The 15,497-nt window shown below is 47.2% G+C and overlaps 1 protein-coding gene across 1 annotated transcript in view; it reads right to left on the reverse strand.

Annotated features, from left to right (window-relative positions):
• The window catches only part of LOC144669594 (uncharacterized), a 203,642-nt gene that overhangs the window by 103,841 nt on the left and 84,304 nt on the right, over nt 1-15,497 (reverse strand). The window contains exon 2 of the mRNA XM_078532116.1: nt 10,355-10,890. Coding sequence (XP_078388242.1) covers nt 10,355-10,890 — 536 coding nt within the window. The remainder of the gene's footprint in view (nt 1-10,354; nt 10,891-15,497) is intronic.

The raw sequence follows: 15,497 nt of genomic DNA on the forward strand, positions 1-15,497 counted from the left end.
ATGATTTGATCAGAGAGTAAATGCAAAATACTGCTGATGGATGCTGGATGCAGATAGAAATCTGAAACAAGAACAGGTCCAGCAGCATCTGTGGAGAGAGAAACACAGCTAACATTTCGAGTCCCTTTGACCCTTTGTTTGGAGAGTACTGTGTTCTGACAAAGAGCCTCATCCCAACAGCTACACAGCTCCCCACACCCCAATAAAAAGCCTGTTTCCAGATTGTGTGTGAAAAGCTTGTGGAGCTGGGCTGCCCACTGCTCATAGATTTAAAGAGATAGTCCATTAAAATAACCAAAAGTAATTTGACTTCCATTAGTAGACCTCTAAACTGCTGTTTTTCTGTGGGAAGAGGGTTGTGTGAGATCTAGTATCACCCCAGAGAATTGAGCAGATATTCCAGCTAACATCATAACTGGATGCAAAATATTCCATGGCACTATTCAAGAAAGAGTGGCCGAATTCTCCCTGGTCTCCTGGCCAATATTTCTCCTTCAACCAACATTACTGAAAACATTATTTGTCATGATGTCATTTCTGTATGTGGGACTTTGCTGTGAGTAAATTAACTGACACATTTCCAGCATCACAACAGATATCAGCACTTCAAAAATATTTAATTGATTGAAGTATTTTGCACCATCCAGTAGCGAGCAGGAATAGAAATGATTGCCTCTTGGTTGAGAAACACAGCAGAAACTGAACCATTAGAATGAAAAACATAAAAGTTCCCACAAGGAAAACCAATCAGATAATGTCACAGAATCACAGAATTGTTAGGGTTCAGAAGGAGACCATTTGGCCCATCATATTTACACCAGCTCTCCGAATGAGCATTATGACTTAGCACCATTCTCCTCCCTTTTCCCCTTACCCTTGCACATTGTTTCTATTCAAATAATCATCTAGTGATAATCCTCTTGAATGCCTCGATTGAACCTGCCTCCACCACACTTCCAGGCAGTGCATTCCATACTCGAACCACTCGCTGTGTGAAAAAGATTTTTCTCACATCACGTTTGCTTCTTTTGTAAATCACTTTAAACCTGTGCTCTCTCGGTCTCGATCCTTTTCAGAGCGGGAACAGATTCTTCCTATCTACTCTATCCAGCCCCCTCATGATTTTGAACACCTCTATCAAATCTCCTCTTAGCCTTCTCTTCTCCAAGGAGAACAGTCCCAACGTTTCCAATCTATCTTCGTAACTGAAGTTTCTTACCCCGGAGACATATTTGTAAACCTCTTCTGCACTCTCTCCAATGTGTTCACATCCGTTCTATAGTGTGGTGCCCAGAGCTGGACACAATACTCCAGCTGAGGGCTAAATAGCATCTTATATGAGCTCAGCATAACCTCTCCACTCTTGTACTCTATGCTCCTCTTAATAAAGCCCAGGATACTGCATGCTTTACTAACTGCTCGCACCACTGTCCTGCCACCTTCAATGACCTATGCACATAAACACCCCGATCCCTCTGCTCCGCCACGTCCTTAAGAATTGTACCCCTTATTTTATATTGTCTCTCCATGTTCTTTGTACCAAAGTGCATCCCCTCACGCTTCTCCGCATTGAGCTTCATCTGCCACCTATCTGCCCACTCTACCAACTTGTCTATGTTCTTTTGAAGTTCTATACTGTCCTCCTCACAGTTTACAATGCTCTGTAATAGATCAGTGCTCTGTACTCTTTTTGTAGTGGCTGCTAAAGGAGAAACATTTGACTCTTTATATCTGAGTAAATTCCAAGTAGAACCTGAAATGCTGCAGTTTTGTCCACTCCCAACCTAGCCTGTACCTGCTGGCACAAATCTTGTATTCAGCTCCTGCTGATCTGAGGTACAGATAAAGGCCTGGAGTGAGAGCAGCCACTGCTGGGAAAATCCTTTGAGCTGGAGCTGGTCAAGCTGCTGTGCACATCCTGTTAAAGAAACATCACCAAAATGCAAAGACCTTTCACAGGAACAAGGATGGTTTGAGGCTTTTCCATACACAGTACACATGAAGGCTACAAAAGGTGTAGTCAGCTAGTCCTTAACATGCAGGTCTAATAATGACACTGGAACCAATTTTTAATGAGTGAGGTAGTTCCAGAATGGAAAGTCTTTAAACTCTACAAGGTTCAGCTGCAGGACCGCAGTGATGCTCGTTATTACTTTATTATTTCAAGTGAAAATTTCAAATCAATAGAACTGATCTTTTTGTGCTCAGTCCCAACCATCACCTTCTCCATAAAACACGACCACATCCCACCTCAGCCGCTCTAGAAGAAATACTTCCATATAAATAGTTGCATTTGTGGGTTGACGTGTATTAGATCCCCTGCTTTTTGAGGTATATCTAATAATTTGGATGTAAATGTAGGGGGAATGATCAAGAAGTTTGAAGATTAGTAGAAGCAGAAACACTCATTTAAAAGCGTGTCTGGATATGCACCTTAAAATGCCGGAACCTGCAGGGTTACAGACTAAATGCTGGAAAGTGGGATTAGGCTGGGTGGCTCGTTTTTCAGCCCGAGCAGACACAATGGGCCAAGTGGCCGCTTTGTGCCATAAACTTTCTATGATTCTATTCTGTGTGGAGATGATAATATCCAGCTGCAGATCACTGCTGGCTGGATGACAGGAAACATTGAAAGTGTTTGCTTGGGTTAGACATGCCGTGTCTTTCAATGTACAGTAATCCCGCTGCACTAATTGCTCTCTGGGCTGAAAGCTCTTACTTTACCACTGACAGTGAAAAAGGAGGATGGAAAGGGAAAGTGTTGGGTACCGGTTTATACTCTTGGCTGTCTTTTACTATTAAATCATTCCAAGATATCAGGGCCTATTATAACTCCACCGTTTAATTGCCACCTGTCAATCTAAGACCACGAGTTTTTATACTGACAAAGAGCTTCTCAAAATGCTTTGTTCACTCCCACAATCCTATATTTTGGAGAGGTTCGATCATATTCTTTGCAATGTTTACGTATCGAATAATATAGCAACCTATGAGTATGAAAATGGGCTTATGGAAAAATTTATCTGGAATCTACTGGATTGGCTTTCATCTAGGGTGAAACTAAAAATCAATTCCAACAGCAGTTTAAGAGCTGTTTACTGTAAGGGTGAAACCCTTTTGCATTACTATCAAGTATTGGTACTTGGGATTGAACACATTCACGTCATTAGTTAATGTAAATTGCAAAATATGAAATCATTCATATGTCAAGAGAACCTGAAACTTTTCTAGGAGATCCCCTCCTGCCTCAGTTGGTAATGGTTTGATTGTTTGATCAGTGCTCAGCTAGCCTGAAACCAGTATTAGTGCAGCAGGAAGGATGCTGCAGAGAAACAGAGCAGAAATATACAGCCAACATACCTGTCAGTTTTCAGCACCAGTTTAAAGTTACTGCATTAGAAGTGCTCCAATGAATTAAGAAAGTCACAACAGTATTGTTTTCAGAGATGAATTCAAATAACTCTTGCGTTAATTCAGTGTTGCCTGTTATTTTGGACCCTCCCAATCCCGATATCTTCGTGCTGTAATTGCTCCTGTTAAAATATTACTGCACTGCTGTTAACCCAGCATCTTCCCAGCTGTGTTTCTCTCGCAGCCGGTCATGTGACAGTCCGGACACTACAGCACCTGCATTGTGGTTTGAACCATCGTGCAATTTCCTTTAATGATCCTTTTCTTGAAAGTTTTGGAGGGGATGCAAGAAAAATCAAAGTCTGGAATCCAACTCCAGACAATTTCAGCAACATCAAAATTCCAGTTACTCAACCCCCAGACAGACACAAAAGCAAGCTGTGCTTAATTGTCTGTCTTTTTACGCAATTAATGTCTTAATTAATTAATTGCTTAATAACTTCAAGTGCTTTTGAAAACATTAATTGTTAATTGTAGCTGAGTCAGTATGTAATAGCAGGCTCCATAAAAGGTGCAAGTTATGAATTCACATTGCCAGCTCTGAGCTTCCATACAAAAGGTGCACATGCTGGGAACTGAAACTTGTGGGTCAGTTGACATCAAGGTATCTCTGTCTATTACACCCTATAGGACCTATAGGTACGTGTATCAACAATTCTCCCCCATAGACACTATTTGGTCATTTAAGCTTCATGCCGACAGTGTGAATCTGCAAGTTGATTTGCTGCCTGCATCTTCTAAAATGCTCATCTCTGTCCCGGAAAGAAAACCTCCCCGCCAAATTAAAATCGGTGTGAAAGTGCAAAGCTTCAGTCAACATTCTGGTAGTTCTCATTTCACCTCTGGACACGATGAGCAAAATCCAGATCTCTCATGTGATAATTGTACAAAAAAAGTCTGCGAAGTAAAACTTGGAGCTGCCACCTTCAGGCAAGTCCCTTCCTCCCAAAGGATATAATAAAGTCTGTAAATTGTTGAATTAACAATAAAAACAGTTAAGCTTTAATCTGATTCCACTCTTCCCAGACATTACTTTCAGCAGGTTCACCCACTCAACCAGCTCATTCCCCTTTGCATTTGAAGCTCTCCATCTGCAAGAGGTGCTGTGATTGGAAGAAGGAGCGGAGCTTGTAAAAGCAGATTCACAGAATCTGCCTGGAATTTGTTCCAGGGTCATTATTAGACGTAATCACACAAATTGAAAAAAAGAGTGTTCTTCAAATGCAAGGATTCTGAGTCATTGATAATAATCAAAATGTTTATCAGTATCAGTCACTAATGGCCAGCGACTTCAGACTGGAGAACAAGGGAAATTGCACGCGTGCTATACTTTTGAGTATTACCATCATCCTCTAATGATATTGGTTTATTTAACACACAAAAATTATCAGGGCTGATGCTGACCAAATGGATTATGCAGCAGGTATGTGCCTATGGCCAAGTGTTGCTTAAGCAGCGAGGGTAATATCATGGACTTGGATGCCTCTGGATGAACTTTAGCATATTCAGCGCCATCCAAACAGCAAAATTAGCACTGAGCAGAGGATCAGTCAAGTGTAGCTTACTTTGCAAAGTAAAGCAAAAGTAGTAATCCTGGCAGTAGCAAGCTTGTGAAGTGTGCACAAGAGGTGCACAATACGTATGCTGAGGTGAAACCCCAGGGCAGAAAGTCGCTGGAAATGCTAGAAATCACACAGCAGAAACTGGCCACTAAACATTCTGCCAAGAGTCACTGCTTAGAAGGCCCATGTTACAGCTCCATATCTTACTGTTAAAGAAAAGGGAAAACCAAACCAGAGTAGTGCTCTTTAAAAATTTGGGCTTTTTTTGAGTTTCCAAGGTCATATTCCAGTGTTTGTTTTTAAACTTAATCCTGTATTACACGAACAAACTGCATTAAACACTGGGAAGTTAAAATGATGTTAAAATTGGTGGTGGCACAGCACCCATTTCACCTCCATCTCCACTTCCAATATTCCATCTGACCAGTATCAGCATCTGCCCACCACATCACTTGTGTCCTAATTACCAGAGCTCAGGACTCGCCCTAGCCCATGTTTCCTTTCTTTAAAACAAAAATGAACTCATCACTGCCCTGCCAAATGCAAGTGTTGTAAATGTGATGCACCCATTCAGAACACTTAACATCTAGGTCATGCACTTGTTCAGACTTTACACAGCTCCAGGATTTTAGGGCAAATTGATGCCTGCCTGATCTACTCTAAGGAAGCATTTCACTAAATGAACATTGCCATATGAAGCTTCAGATGACAACTGTAGTTGATGCTGCAACAAATTGTACAGACAGACAATCTTGATTGTCCCAGTTCACAATAGCATTGCCTGCAAGCCTTGCTGAGTAACACACCATCCTGCTTTGGAGTCATCATGGAATGTAACAATGCAAAGGGAGGCCATTTGACCCTCGAGTCTGTGTGAACCCCTTGAGTCACGCGAGGGGACTGCTCTCTCCCCATTCTTCTGTACATTCCACCCCTTCTAGCCCTGCTCACAAAAGGGTGCGCTTCCTGAGGAATTTGAAGGAGGATGGCAAATCCATTTGCTCTGAAAAATTTTCATTCATTCTCAAGCTCACTCAGGAAAAAAAAAGGTACACAAGGTTGATCCTGCAACTGAGAAATTGCTGCATTCAGCTAAGGCTGCAGATTCAAGAATAACATTTCTGCCACCAGGGGTGTAAAGTTGTCACCTTTGTAGAGCAGCTGGGGAAAAGAGAGCACGTTGCCAGATTGTATGCTGAGGCCGTTTACGAAGGCTTCCTGGGAAAAGAAAGAGCCAGGCTATGGAAAACACACCCACAACGCCAAGAAATTTAGTGCTGAGCACAGCATAAGAAAGTGAGACTTAGTGCCAGTTAGCATGGTATGAGTGGGAGGTCTGACTGAGATCAATACTCTGGATATGGAAAGAGCTCTGCAGAGCAGGCCAAAGTCTCAAGAGGGAGGAAGGTGATGTATGAACTGCTTTCTCAAGCACTCAGTCACAGTATAAGGTCAAAGAGACTGCACACAGTTAATATTGAAATAAGGCAAACACATAGCACCTCGACAGGGGCTTGTGAAGGGAACACCATCAGATCATACACAGCTGGGATGATAGACAGGGAAAGCCTAGGATATGGACAGAGTATCTAATATCATTGGTTACAGCACTGGAGGACATTCTACCCATCAGATCAGTGCTGGATCTCTGAAGGAGCACGTTGTCCTATCGAGCTTAAGCTACACTTGTCCACAAACATTCATTCCCTCAACCATCAACACACAGTAGCAACGTGTACCATCTACAAGATGCATTGCAGGAATTCGCCAAGGCTCCTTCGACAGCACCTTCCAAACCCACGACTACTACCATCTTGAAGGACAAGGGCAGCAGATACATGAGAAAACCACCACGTAGAAGTTCCCTTCCAAACCACTCACTATCCTGGCTTGGAAATATATTGCTATTCCTTCACCATAGCTGGGTCAAAATCCTGGAACTCCCTTCCTAACAGCACTATGGGTACACCTTCACCACATGGACTGCAGTGGTTCAAGAAGGTAGCTCACCACCACCACCACCTCCTCCTCCTCCTTCAGGGATGGGCAATAAATGCTGGCCCAGCCAGCGAAGCCCACATCCCATAAATGAATTTTTTAAAAAATGACCTTGTCAATGGAATATCCTGCCCATCCAATGGTATAAAAATTGTTGCAAAAAAATAAATAAATAAAAATAAAAGTGCTTAGCCAAGCAGCCTGGGTCAACTACTAGAAGGAAAGATCAGGGGGTTGACAACTCGCTGTTAATTTCTTGTAACACGTTTGCAACTACCGGCATTATTGCTAATGGGTGTAGGGAATTCTGTGACACCAGTCAGGAGTGTGATGAAATGCTCTCCACTTGGCTGGACGAGTGCAGCTCCAACAACACAAGAAGCTCAACACCTTCTACAACAAGGTAAACTGCGTTCTACCGAGCACTTCAAATGAAGCAGCTCAGGCCTTTTTTTGGCATGATGAATTTGTACTGCATGCGGTAGGTTTCAAATATCCCCATATTCACAAACTAAAGATACTGCAGAGCCTCTACAGGTTAGTGTAGGCAGCAAAAGTGGCCCCTTTAAAATCCCAAAGAATCTGTAAATGACCAATCCTGTTGTAGAGGCACACACACAATTTGTCACTGGCACACCTCAGGTAACATTTGGAGCACTCATCTGGAGGTCAGAGCCATGGCAGAGGAGCTAAACTTAGGTCAACCACAAGCCATCCATTGAAATGATTTTGTTTTGAAGATGAGATCAAGAGAAATTTGGAAGGAACACATCATAATTTCCAGCATCCTTCACATTGACCGAAACCTCATGTGTTGTCACGCACAATGTATATTCTGGGTGTAAAAGTCCTTTGGAGGTGCTTTTCTCTTTGAGAATGAAACACAACATTGATGGCATTAGTTACGTAGCCTGGACCATAAGTAAGCCAGTGACCTCGTGAGACTGAATGGCCACATCTTGCTACCACTTTGCTGAGGTGACAAATGTGACCAGTTTCCCTGCTCTCCTGTCCCACAGACTCAGGCATTACAGAGATGTCCCAGAGGCCCCCCCATTTCAGAGTCTGTGCTATAAACGTACTTTGGTCAACACCTTCAAACTGGACAGGTGATAAGCTGCTGGTCTTCATGCAGTAGGTGGCAGAGATGACATATACCCCCTATGTTGAGGTATACAATTCTAATGCACATCTCACCAAGGCCCTTGTGATTTTGTTACCTGTACATTGCATTCTATGCAGGGTAGGGCACGGTGTTGGGACATGTTCACGTCCTATGCTGCCCCTTCTCTTTTGTTGCCCCTCCTTCACCATAAAAAAGGCTTTACAACGATTTGCAATGGCTCTTCTGAAGAAACCATTCATGCACCAAGAGCTGGATGTTTGTTTACAAAGTCTGGAAATTGATTTTTGACACCCTTAAGGGCCATGATTGTAGGTGCCCTGCCAGTGTTGACAGCCAAAATACTAATGGTTTGGAAATCAAGTTGAGCATCTCTGGAAACTGTACCCAAATTGTTTTCACTTCCTAATAAGAGTAGAATATTGGCACCAATTCATTTTAGCTCAATGCAATAGACTGCATTCTTTTAAACAATCCAGAAATCAGATGATGTAATAAAGACATGTACCTTTTTATTATTTAATACCCTCCAGACTTCCCCCAGCTTCTTACTCCCCAACACGTGTCCACCGTACTATCAGAAATCCCCCAAAAGCAAAAGATGTTGAGAGGGGTGCTTTGTTTGCCTATTCAAGTTGATGTTCAGAAAATATAGGGAGATCAATTACACGACAAGGACAGATGAACACTCATTGCTGTCAGTGACAGTCTGCTGAGGGAAAGGGGTCCCACATTTGCTTAAATGAACACAAGAACCACTAAAATCAAATCAAGATTTTACAGAGAAAATACTTGCATACTCTGATGAAACTTACTACCACAGAGTAGTAGAACAGATTGCAAACATTTAAGGGGAGCCTGAGGGGAACAGAGAAATACAGGCAGGTGGAAACAGTTCAGAGTGGGAGGGAACTCCTGAGGAGTTTAAAATCAGTGAACAGTTTTGCCAAAGGGCCTCCATTTTAGTGTTGACTCTTTACAATAAGTGACAGCACTTAAACAATTCAGCAGTTTGGGGCATCCTTTTATGGGGAGAGCCTGCACAAAAACACAAGCTGTTGATGTTTACACAACTTCTCACCAATGTCCAGAGCATCAGGAAAATATAAATACTCTCTGGAAATGATCAGCAGCTTCTTGAATCAGGGAACTAATTAAATGCTAAATTAATGAGGATTAATGTGATGAATTCTTGCACCAATGCAGATTCCCATTGATTCTTCAGTGTCTAAAATCATACATTAAAAAAGGCAGCTATTCGACCATTGAGGCTGTGCTGTCTCTTTAAAAGATCCAATTGATCCCATTCCTCTGCTCTCCCCCCAACCCCAGCCATTGTTCCTATTCAAGCTGATGTCCAATTCCTTTAGGGAAATCATTGCATGGGCTTCCAGCATCTTTCCAGGCAGTACATTCTCCACAATGTCTGACCGCATTGGCCTTGTTTTGTTGCAGCCACATTTGCTTCATCCGGATGGAAAGAGAAGAAAAAGCCTGAATGTCACAAGAAGCTTTGGAAAGAGCGGAGAGAGCCGGACATCGAGTGTTAATGTCAGTGGCCGAGCCCGAGCTCTCCACACAGCCTCATCGGACTAAAGACCATTCGGCCCGTTTTTCCCTCCCTGCCTCCCCCTCACTTTCCCCCAAGAGAGTTTTTTTTTTATTGTAAAAATATACTTTATTCATAAAAATCTTCAATCACATTCAAAACCATTTCAAAAACAACATTACAAGGGTACAATCCAGGTTAAACTTTTACAAAATGTATCACCAGGTGCATCAGTACAAACAATATTACAGTCATTTACAGCCTTTCATTTTGATCTGTACAGCCCGAGGGGCTCTAAACAGTTCCCAGTCTCTCGGTGCGCTGTGGTAGAAAGGTCTTAGACAGCGACCCTTCCCCATTGCGCCTTTGCGGCAGCTGCCCCAAGCTTTAGTGCGTCCCTCAGCACGTAGTCCTGGACTTTGGATTGTGCCAGTCCGCAACAATCGGTCGGGGACAAATCTTTGTGCTGGAAGACCAACAAGTTTCGGGCAGACCAAAGCGCGTCTTTCACCGAGTTGATGATCCTCCAGCTGCAGTTGATGTTTGTCTCGGTGTGTGTCCCTGGGAACAGCCCGTAGAGCACAGAGTCCTGTGTCACAGAACTGCTCGGGATGAACCTCGACAGCAACCACTGCATCTCTCTCCAGACTTTCTTTGCAAAGGCACAATCCACAAGGAGGTGGACAACGGTCTCTTCCCCACCACAGCCACCTCGAGGGCATCGTGCAGAGGGGGTGAGACTCCTGGCGTGTAGGAAGGATCTGACGGGGAGGGCCTTTCTCACCACCAGCCAAGCTACGTCTTGGTGCTTGTTGGAAAGTTCTGGCGATGAGGCATTCTGCCAAATGACTTTGACAGTCTGCTCGGGGAACCATCCCACAGGGTCCACCCTCTCCTTATCCCTCAGGGCCTCTAGGACGTTACGTGCTGACCACTGCCTGATGGACTTGTGGTCAAAGGTGTTTTTCTGCATAAATTTTTCCACCAGGGACAGGTGGTACGGCACGGTCCAACTACTTGGAGCGTTCCGCGGCAGCGTGGCCAGACCCATCCTTCGCAACACCGGGGACAGGTAGAACCTCAGCACGTAGTGACACTTGGTGTTTGCGTACTGAGGGTCTACGCACCGCTTGATGCAGCCGCACACAAAGGTGGCCATCAGTATGAGGGCGATGTTGGGCACGTTTTTTCCCCCTTTATCTAGAGGCTTGTACATCGCGTCCCTGCAGACACGATCCATTTTCGACCTCCAGATAAAGCGGAAGATGGCTCGAGTGATCGCCATCGCGCAGGAGTGTGGAATGGGCCAGACCTGCGCCACGTACAGCAACAGCGAGAGTACCTCACACCTGATGACCAGGTTCTTACCCGCAATGGAGAGGGAGCGTCGCTCCCACATGCCCAGTTTCCTTTTCACCATAGCCACTCGCTCCTTCCAGTTTCCAACGCATGCCCCGGTCCCTCCGAACCATATCCCCAGCACCTTCAGGCCGTCAGCCCTGACAGTGAAGGGGACAAAGGATCGGTCAGCCCAGTTCCCAAAGAACATGGCCTCGCTCTTCCCACGATTTACCTTGGCTCCCGAGGCCAGTTCGAACTGGTCGCAGACGTGCATCAGTCTGCGCACCGACAGCGGGTCCGAGCAGAAGACGGCGACGTCGTCCATGTACAGGGAGGCTTTTACCTGAGTGCCTCCACTGCCTGGGATCGTCACTCCTCTTATGCCCGGATCCTTCCTGATGGACTCGGCAAAGGGTTCTATGCAGCACACAAAAAGGACAGGCGAGAGAGGGCAGCCCTGCCTGACTCCAGATTTAATCGGAAAGCTATCTGTTTCCCACCCATTGATTGAGACTGCGCTACTGATGTTAGTGTAGAGCAGTTGGATCCAATTTCGAATTCCCTCCCCAAAGCCCATTTTCCCCCAAGAGAGTTCCCAGAGTCACAAATTCCCAAACCCTCCCCTCTGGAGGGAAGGGGGGGCTCCGGCGGCGCCTTAAATACCCACTGTCACGTGATGCCGCTCCGGGGCCCTCTCGCGAGGTTTGAGCCGGGTCACGCGGGCGTTGCCGGGGAGACGGGCGGCCGCTCCGGGGCCCTCTCGCGAGGTTTGAGCGGGTCACGCGGCCGTTGCCGGGGAGACGGGCGGCCGCTCCGGGCCCCTCTCGCGAGGTTTGAGCGGGTCCCGCGGCCGTTGCCGGGGATCGGGAGGCGGCGGTTGGTTTTGGCGGTAAACTGAATGGTGTGCGCGGCGATGGAGAATCAAACGGGAGAGAAAAGGACCGAGGACAAAATATAGAAATAGCGGCGGGGGTGGGGGCGGAGAGAACTCGGGGGGGGGGGGGGGGGCGGGCAGAGAGCTGGGGGGGAGAGAGAGCTGGGGGGGGAGGAGGGGAGCTGGAGGGAGGAGGGGAGCTCGGGGGGAGGAGGGGAGCTGGAGGGAGGAGGGGAGCTCGGGGGGGGGGTACAGCTGGAGGGGGAGGAGGGGAGCTGGGGGGGAGGAGGGGAGCTCGGGGGGGGGTACAGCTGGAGGGGGAGGAGGGGAGCTGGGGGGGGCGTGGCGAAGTGCTGGGGGGGAGGAGGGAGCGGGGGAGGGGAGAGCTCGGGGGAGAGGAGGAGGGGAGGGGAGGAGGGGGAGCTCAGGGGGTAGGGGGAGGAGGAGAGCTGGGGGGGGAAGGGGAGCTCGGAGGGGGAGAGAGAGCTCTGCGGGGGGAGGAGAGAGAGTGAGCTCGGGGGGAAGGGGGCGGGGGGGTGGAGAGATCGGGGGGTTGTGGGAAGAGGGGAGCTTGTTGGGGGGTGTGGGAGGAGGCGAGCTCGGGTGGAGGGGAGGGGATCTTGGGTGGGGCGGGGGGAAGGGGAGCTCGGGGGGGGTGTGGTTGGCGGGGGGGGAGAGAGAGCTCGGCGCGGGGGGGGAGGAGAACTCTGGGGGGTGGAGGGAGAGAGGGAGCGCAGGGGGCTGGGAAGGGGAGCTCGGGGTTGGGGGAAGAGAGCTCGGAGGGGAAGACGGGGGTGTGGTGGGGGGGGAGAGAGAACTCCGGGGCGGGAGACTGGGGGGTGGGGGAGGGGGGGGAGCAAGTTGGTGGGCGGCGGCGGCGGGGAGGGGGCTGGAGTCACAAGCTATTGGGGAATGAAAGGAAAACCGTCATTAGGAAAATTAGAGTTTGTGGGAGCTGGAAAAAGGCTGGGTGGGCGGAAAGAAACGAGTGGAGGAAAATCCGGGTCCAGCTCAGTGTTCAGAAGCTCATCTTGGGGTCAAGATTTCTTGTCAATAAAGGAGCTCAGATTTCGACAGATGCCAGGGATGGAAACAGTGGTCAGGAAACGGAGTTTCTCCCATGACCCAGGACAGTGGCTCCAACAGGGGGACAAACATCGATGGATGTCCCGCTCATTGTTTCTCTGATCACCATCAGAAAGATCCATTATTATTAGTCGGATCTGCAAGGCTTTCGGACAAAGTAAAATCCCATCGATTTGAACAAAATGTCGACGGCCAGTGGATTAATTTAAAAATGAGGAAGTTAGTGGGAAGGTAAGAAGTCAGCCACATCTATTTTGCTGGGTGGTAGCTGTTGAGCGGGTTCCACGAGAAGCCTGTTAAAGTGGACGGTACGAATAAGCATGTCCGGAGAAAGAGGTCAGCCAAGGCCATTCTCCACTGTCAGCAGCACATTGCATAAAGCAGTTTATCTGTAAAGTGATAGAAGGGAAGAAATAGTTCCAATTTATATCAACCTTACTATAAAGCATTTTGTCCAAATGTGATATGCGATGACACAAAGGCCAACAATTCAAGTATGAACACCGAGCCTGAGGATATCATTGATCCTTTCAGCTTTTCTCTCACTGCCGAGTGACGCAGATTGAAATATATTCATGGGCTGAATCTTCCCCCCATCGGGGGGGGGGAGTTGTGCAGGGGCCGGCGTGAACCCAATTGACGCCCCAATCGGGGGCGAGTTGCCATTTTATGTGGGTGGGCCAATTAAGGCCCGGGCAGCGTGATGCTCGCTCGCAATCGCTGAGAGCTACCTGTGTGGTGGGGGGGGGGGATTCCCTGAGCCATTCCCTGAGTGGGTGGGGGGGACATTCCCCTTGATCTCTCAAGTGCTCTTCCGTATCATTGATTAGCCTTTTAAACACCGCCTGTAACACGTAATGCTGATTCCTCACCTTTCGTAAGTCACCTTTAAACTTTGTCAGACTTTTGGGAAGGTGGGGAATTGGGGCCTGCTTAGGTTCGTCATAGTGTTCCAGGGCATGGTGGAGTGTGTCGGAGGCGTTGACTGAGACCTGACCCCTTTGTTGGACGTACATTATTCACGCTGTGTCTGATAGTAACTGGGAGCCGGGGTTCCCTTGTATCCTGAGCGGGTGTGATGGTTTCCTCTGTGGGTAATTTCTAATATACAACCCTCCGTTCGGTTGTACCCACATTTGTCCAGCACCACCCCCGTTCCAACTGGATGGGAGCAAATTGAGGCTACCTTTCCTCCTGCACCCGCTCAGTGATACCCTGTGTATGCCCTCATTCTTGCGTATGGCATGCATATCTATGGGGTAGTACCGGAGGGAGTCATTGTCTCGGATTAACCCAATGTTCTCCACTTGGTACTGAGGGTGTGGGCCCGTGTCTGCTGTGACTGAGGGGATTGCCCATACCTATCACGTTCATTTGGTTTGAGGTGCACTTCTGAATCACCGCATACACCCTGGTCACTCCTTTCAATGTACATGCGTCGATGACGCCTGGGTTCTTGGCCATCCCCCACAACCGGGCACTGTTGATCCAGCCCGGTACCTCCCCCCTTTGGATCTGGCCCAGATTGTGTCTTAATTGCCCGATCAGCCACTGGCCGTAAGCTGGCTTTTTTAGGTGCTGCCCTCTTGTCGTTCCTCCCTTTCTGTTAATTGGCTGGTGGCTTTAGCATGGGTCTCTATAACGTGTACGCTTTCCAATACAGATGCCACACTCTTGCCCCCTAGGGCCGCTGCCGTTTCACCACCCCTCGCTACTCTTATGAGCAAGCTGCCTCATGATCCCTTTAAGATTCGTGACCTCGGAGTTGATTCCTTGAATGTCGAGAGAGTTTACCAGGGAAGTCCCTGTGTTCACCCCTGTCAGTACATTGTTAACTAACTGTCGCGGAAATCGGAGTGAACACTCAGACCCAGGAGGTTTGTCTCGGAAGCCTTTATTAATCGTGATATCACGGAGAGCCCAGTAGCATACAAGCACACTCTGAGGAAGCATCAGAGCACACACATATTTATAGTAGAGGTTGTACATATCAAAGAGCTTGAAGGTGATAAGACTGTCTAACTTTCAATGATCAATTACATTGAGAATCATTGTCACACAATTAGTCTATTCTAAGTTTATGACTATACAGGATATTAGGGGAAGCTCACGTACTAATAAAAAGTGAGACAGAGAATAGATAACCATGCTTGACCTTATCTTTAGTGCTAGGCGGTGTACACTCTAGAGAACAGATGACCATTGCTTGATCCTGTCTCCTTGTGTTGGGGGCAGACATCCCAGCCCCGTCTTAATGACTCCAGGAAGCCTGCCCATGACACTCCCTTTCTCCCCTCCTGCTCAATTAGCTGGCAGCTGCAGGTGTACCTGCTAGAACAAAAGAGGGAACAGTGCTGTAGTATTCCACGATGGTGCTAACGAGAGAGGGAACAGTGCTGTAGTATTCCACGATGGTGCTAACGAGAGAGGGAACAGTGCTGTAGTATTCCACGATGGTGCTAACGAGAGAGGGAACAGTGCTGTAGTATTCCACGATGGTGCTAACTGTTTAACCCTTAGTTGACCTGTAGATGTATTTTATTCTTCCACACT

Source organism: Cetorhinus maximus, chromosome 29 (genome assembly GCF_964194155.1).
Source record: "Cetorhinus maximus chromosome 29, sCetMax3.hap1.1, whole genome shotgun sequence".
NCBI lineage: Eukaryota > Metazoa > Chordata > Chondrichthyes > Lamniformes > Cetorhinidae > Cetorhinus > Cetorhinus maximus.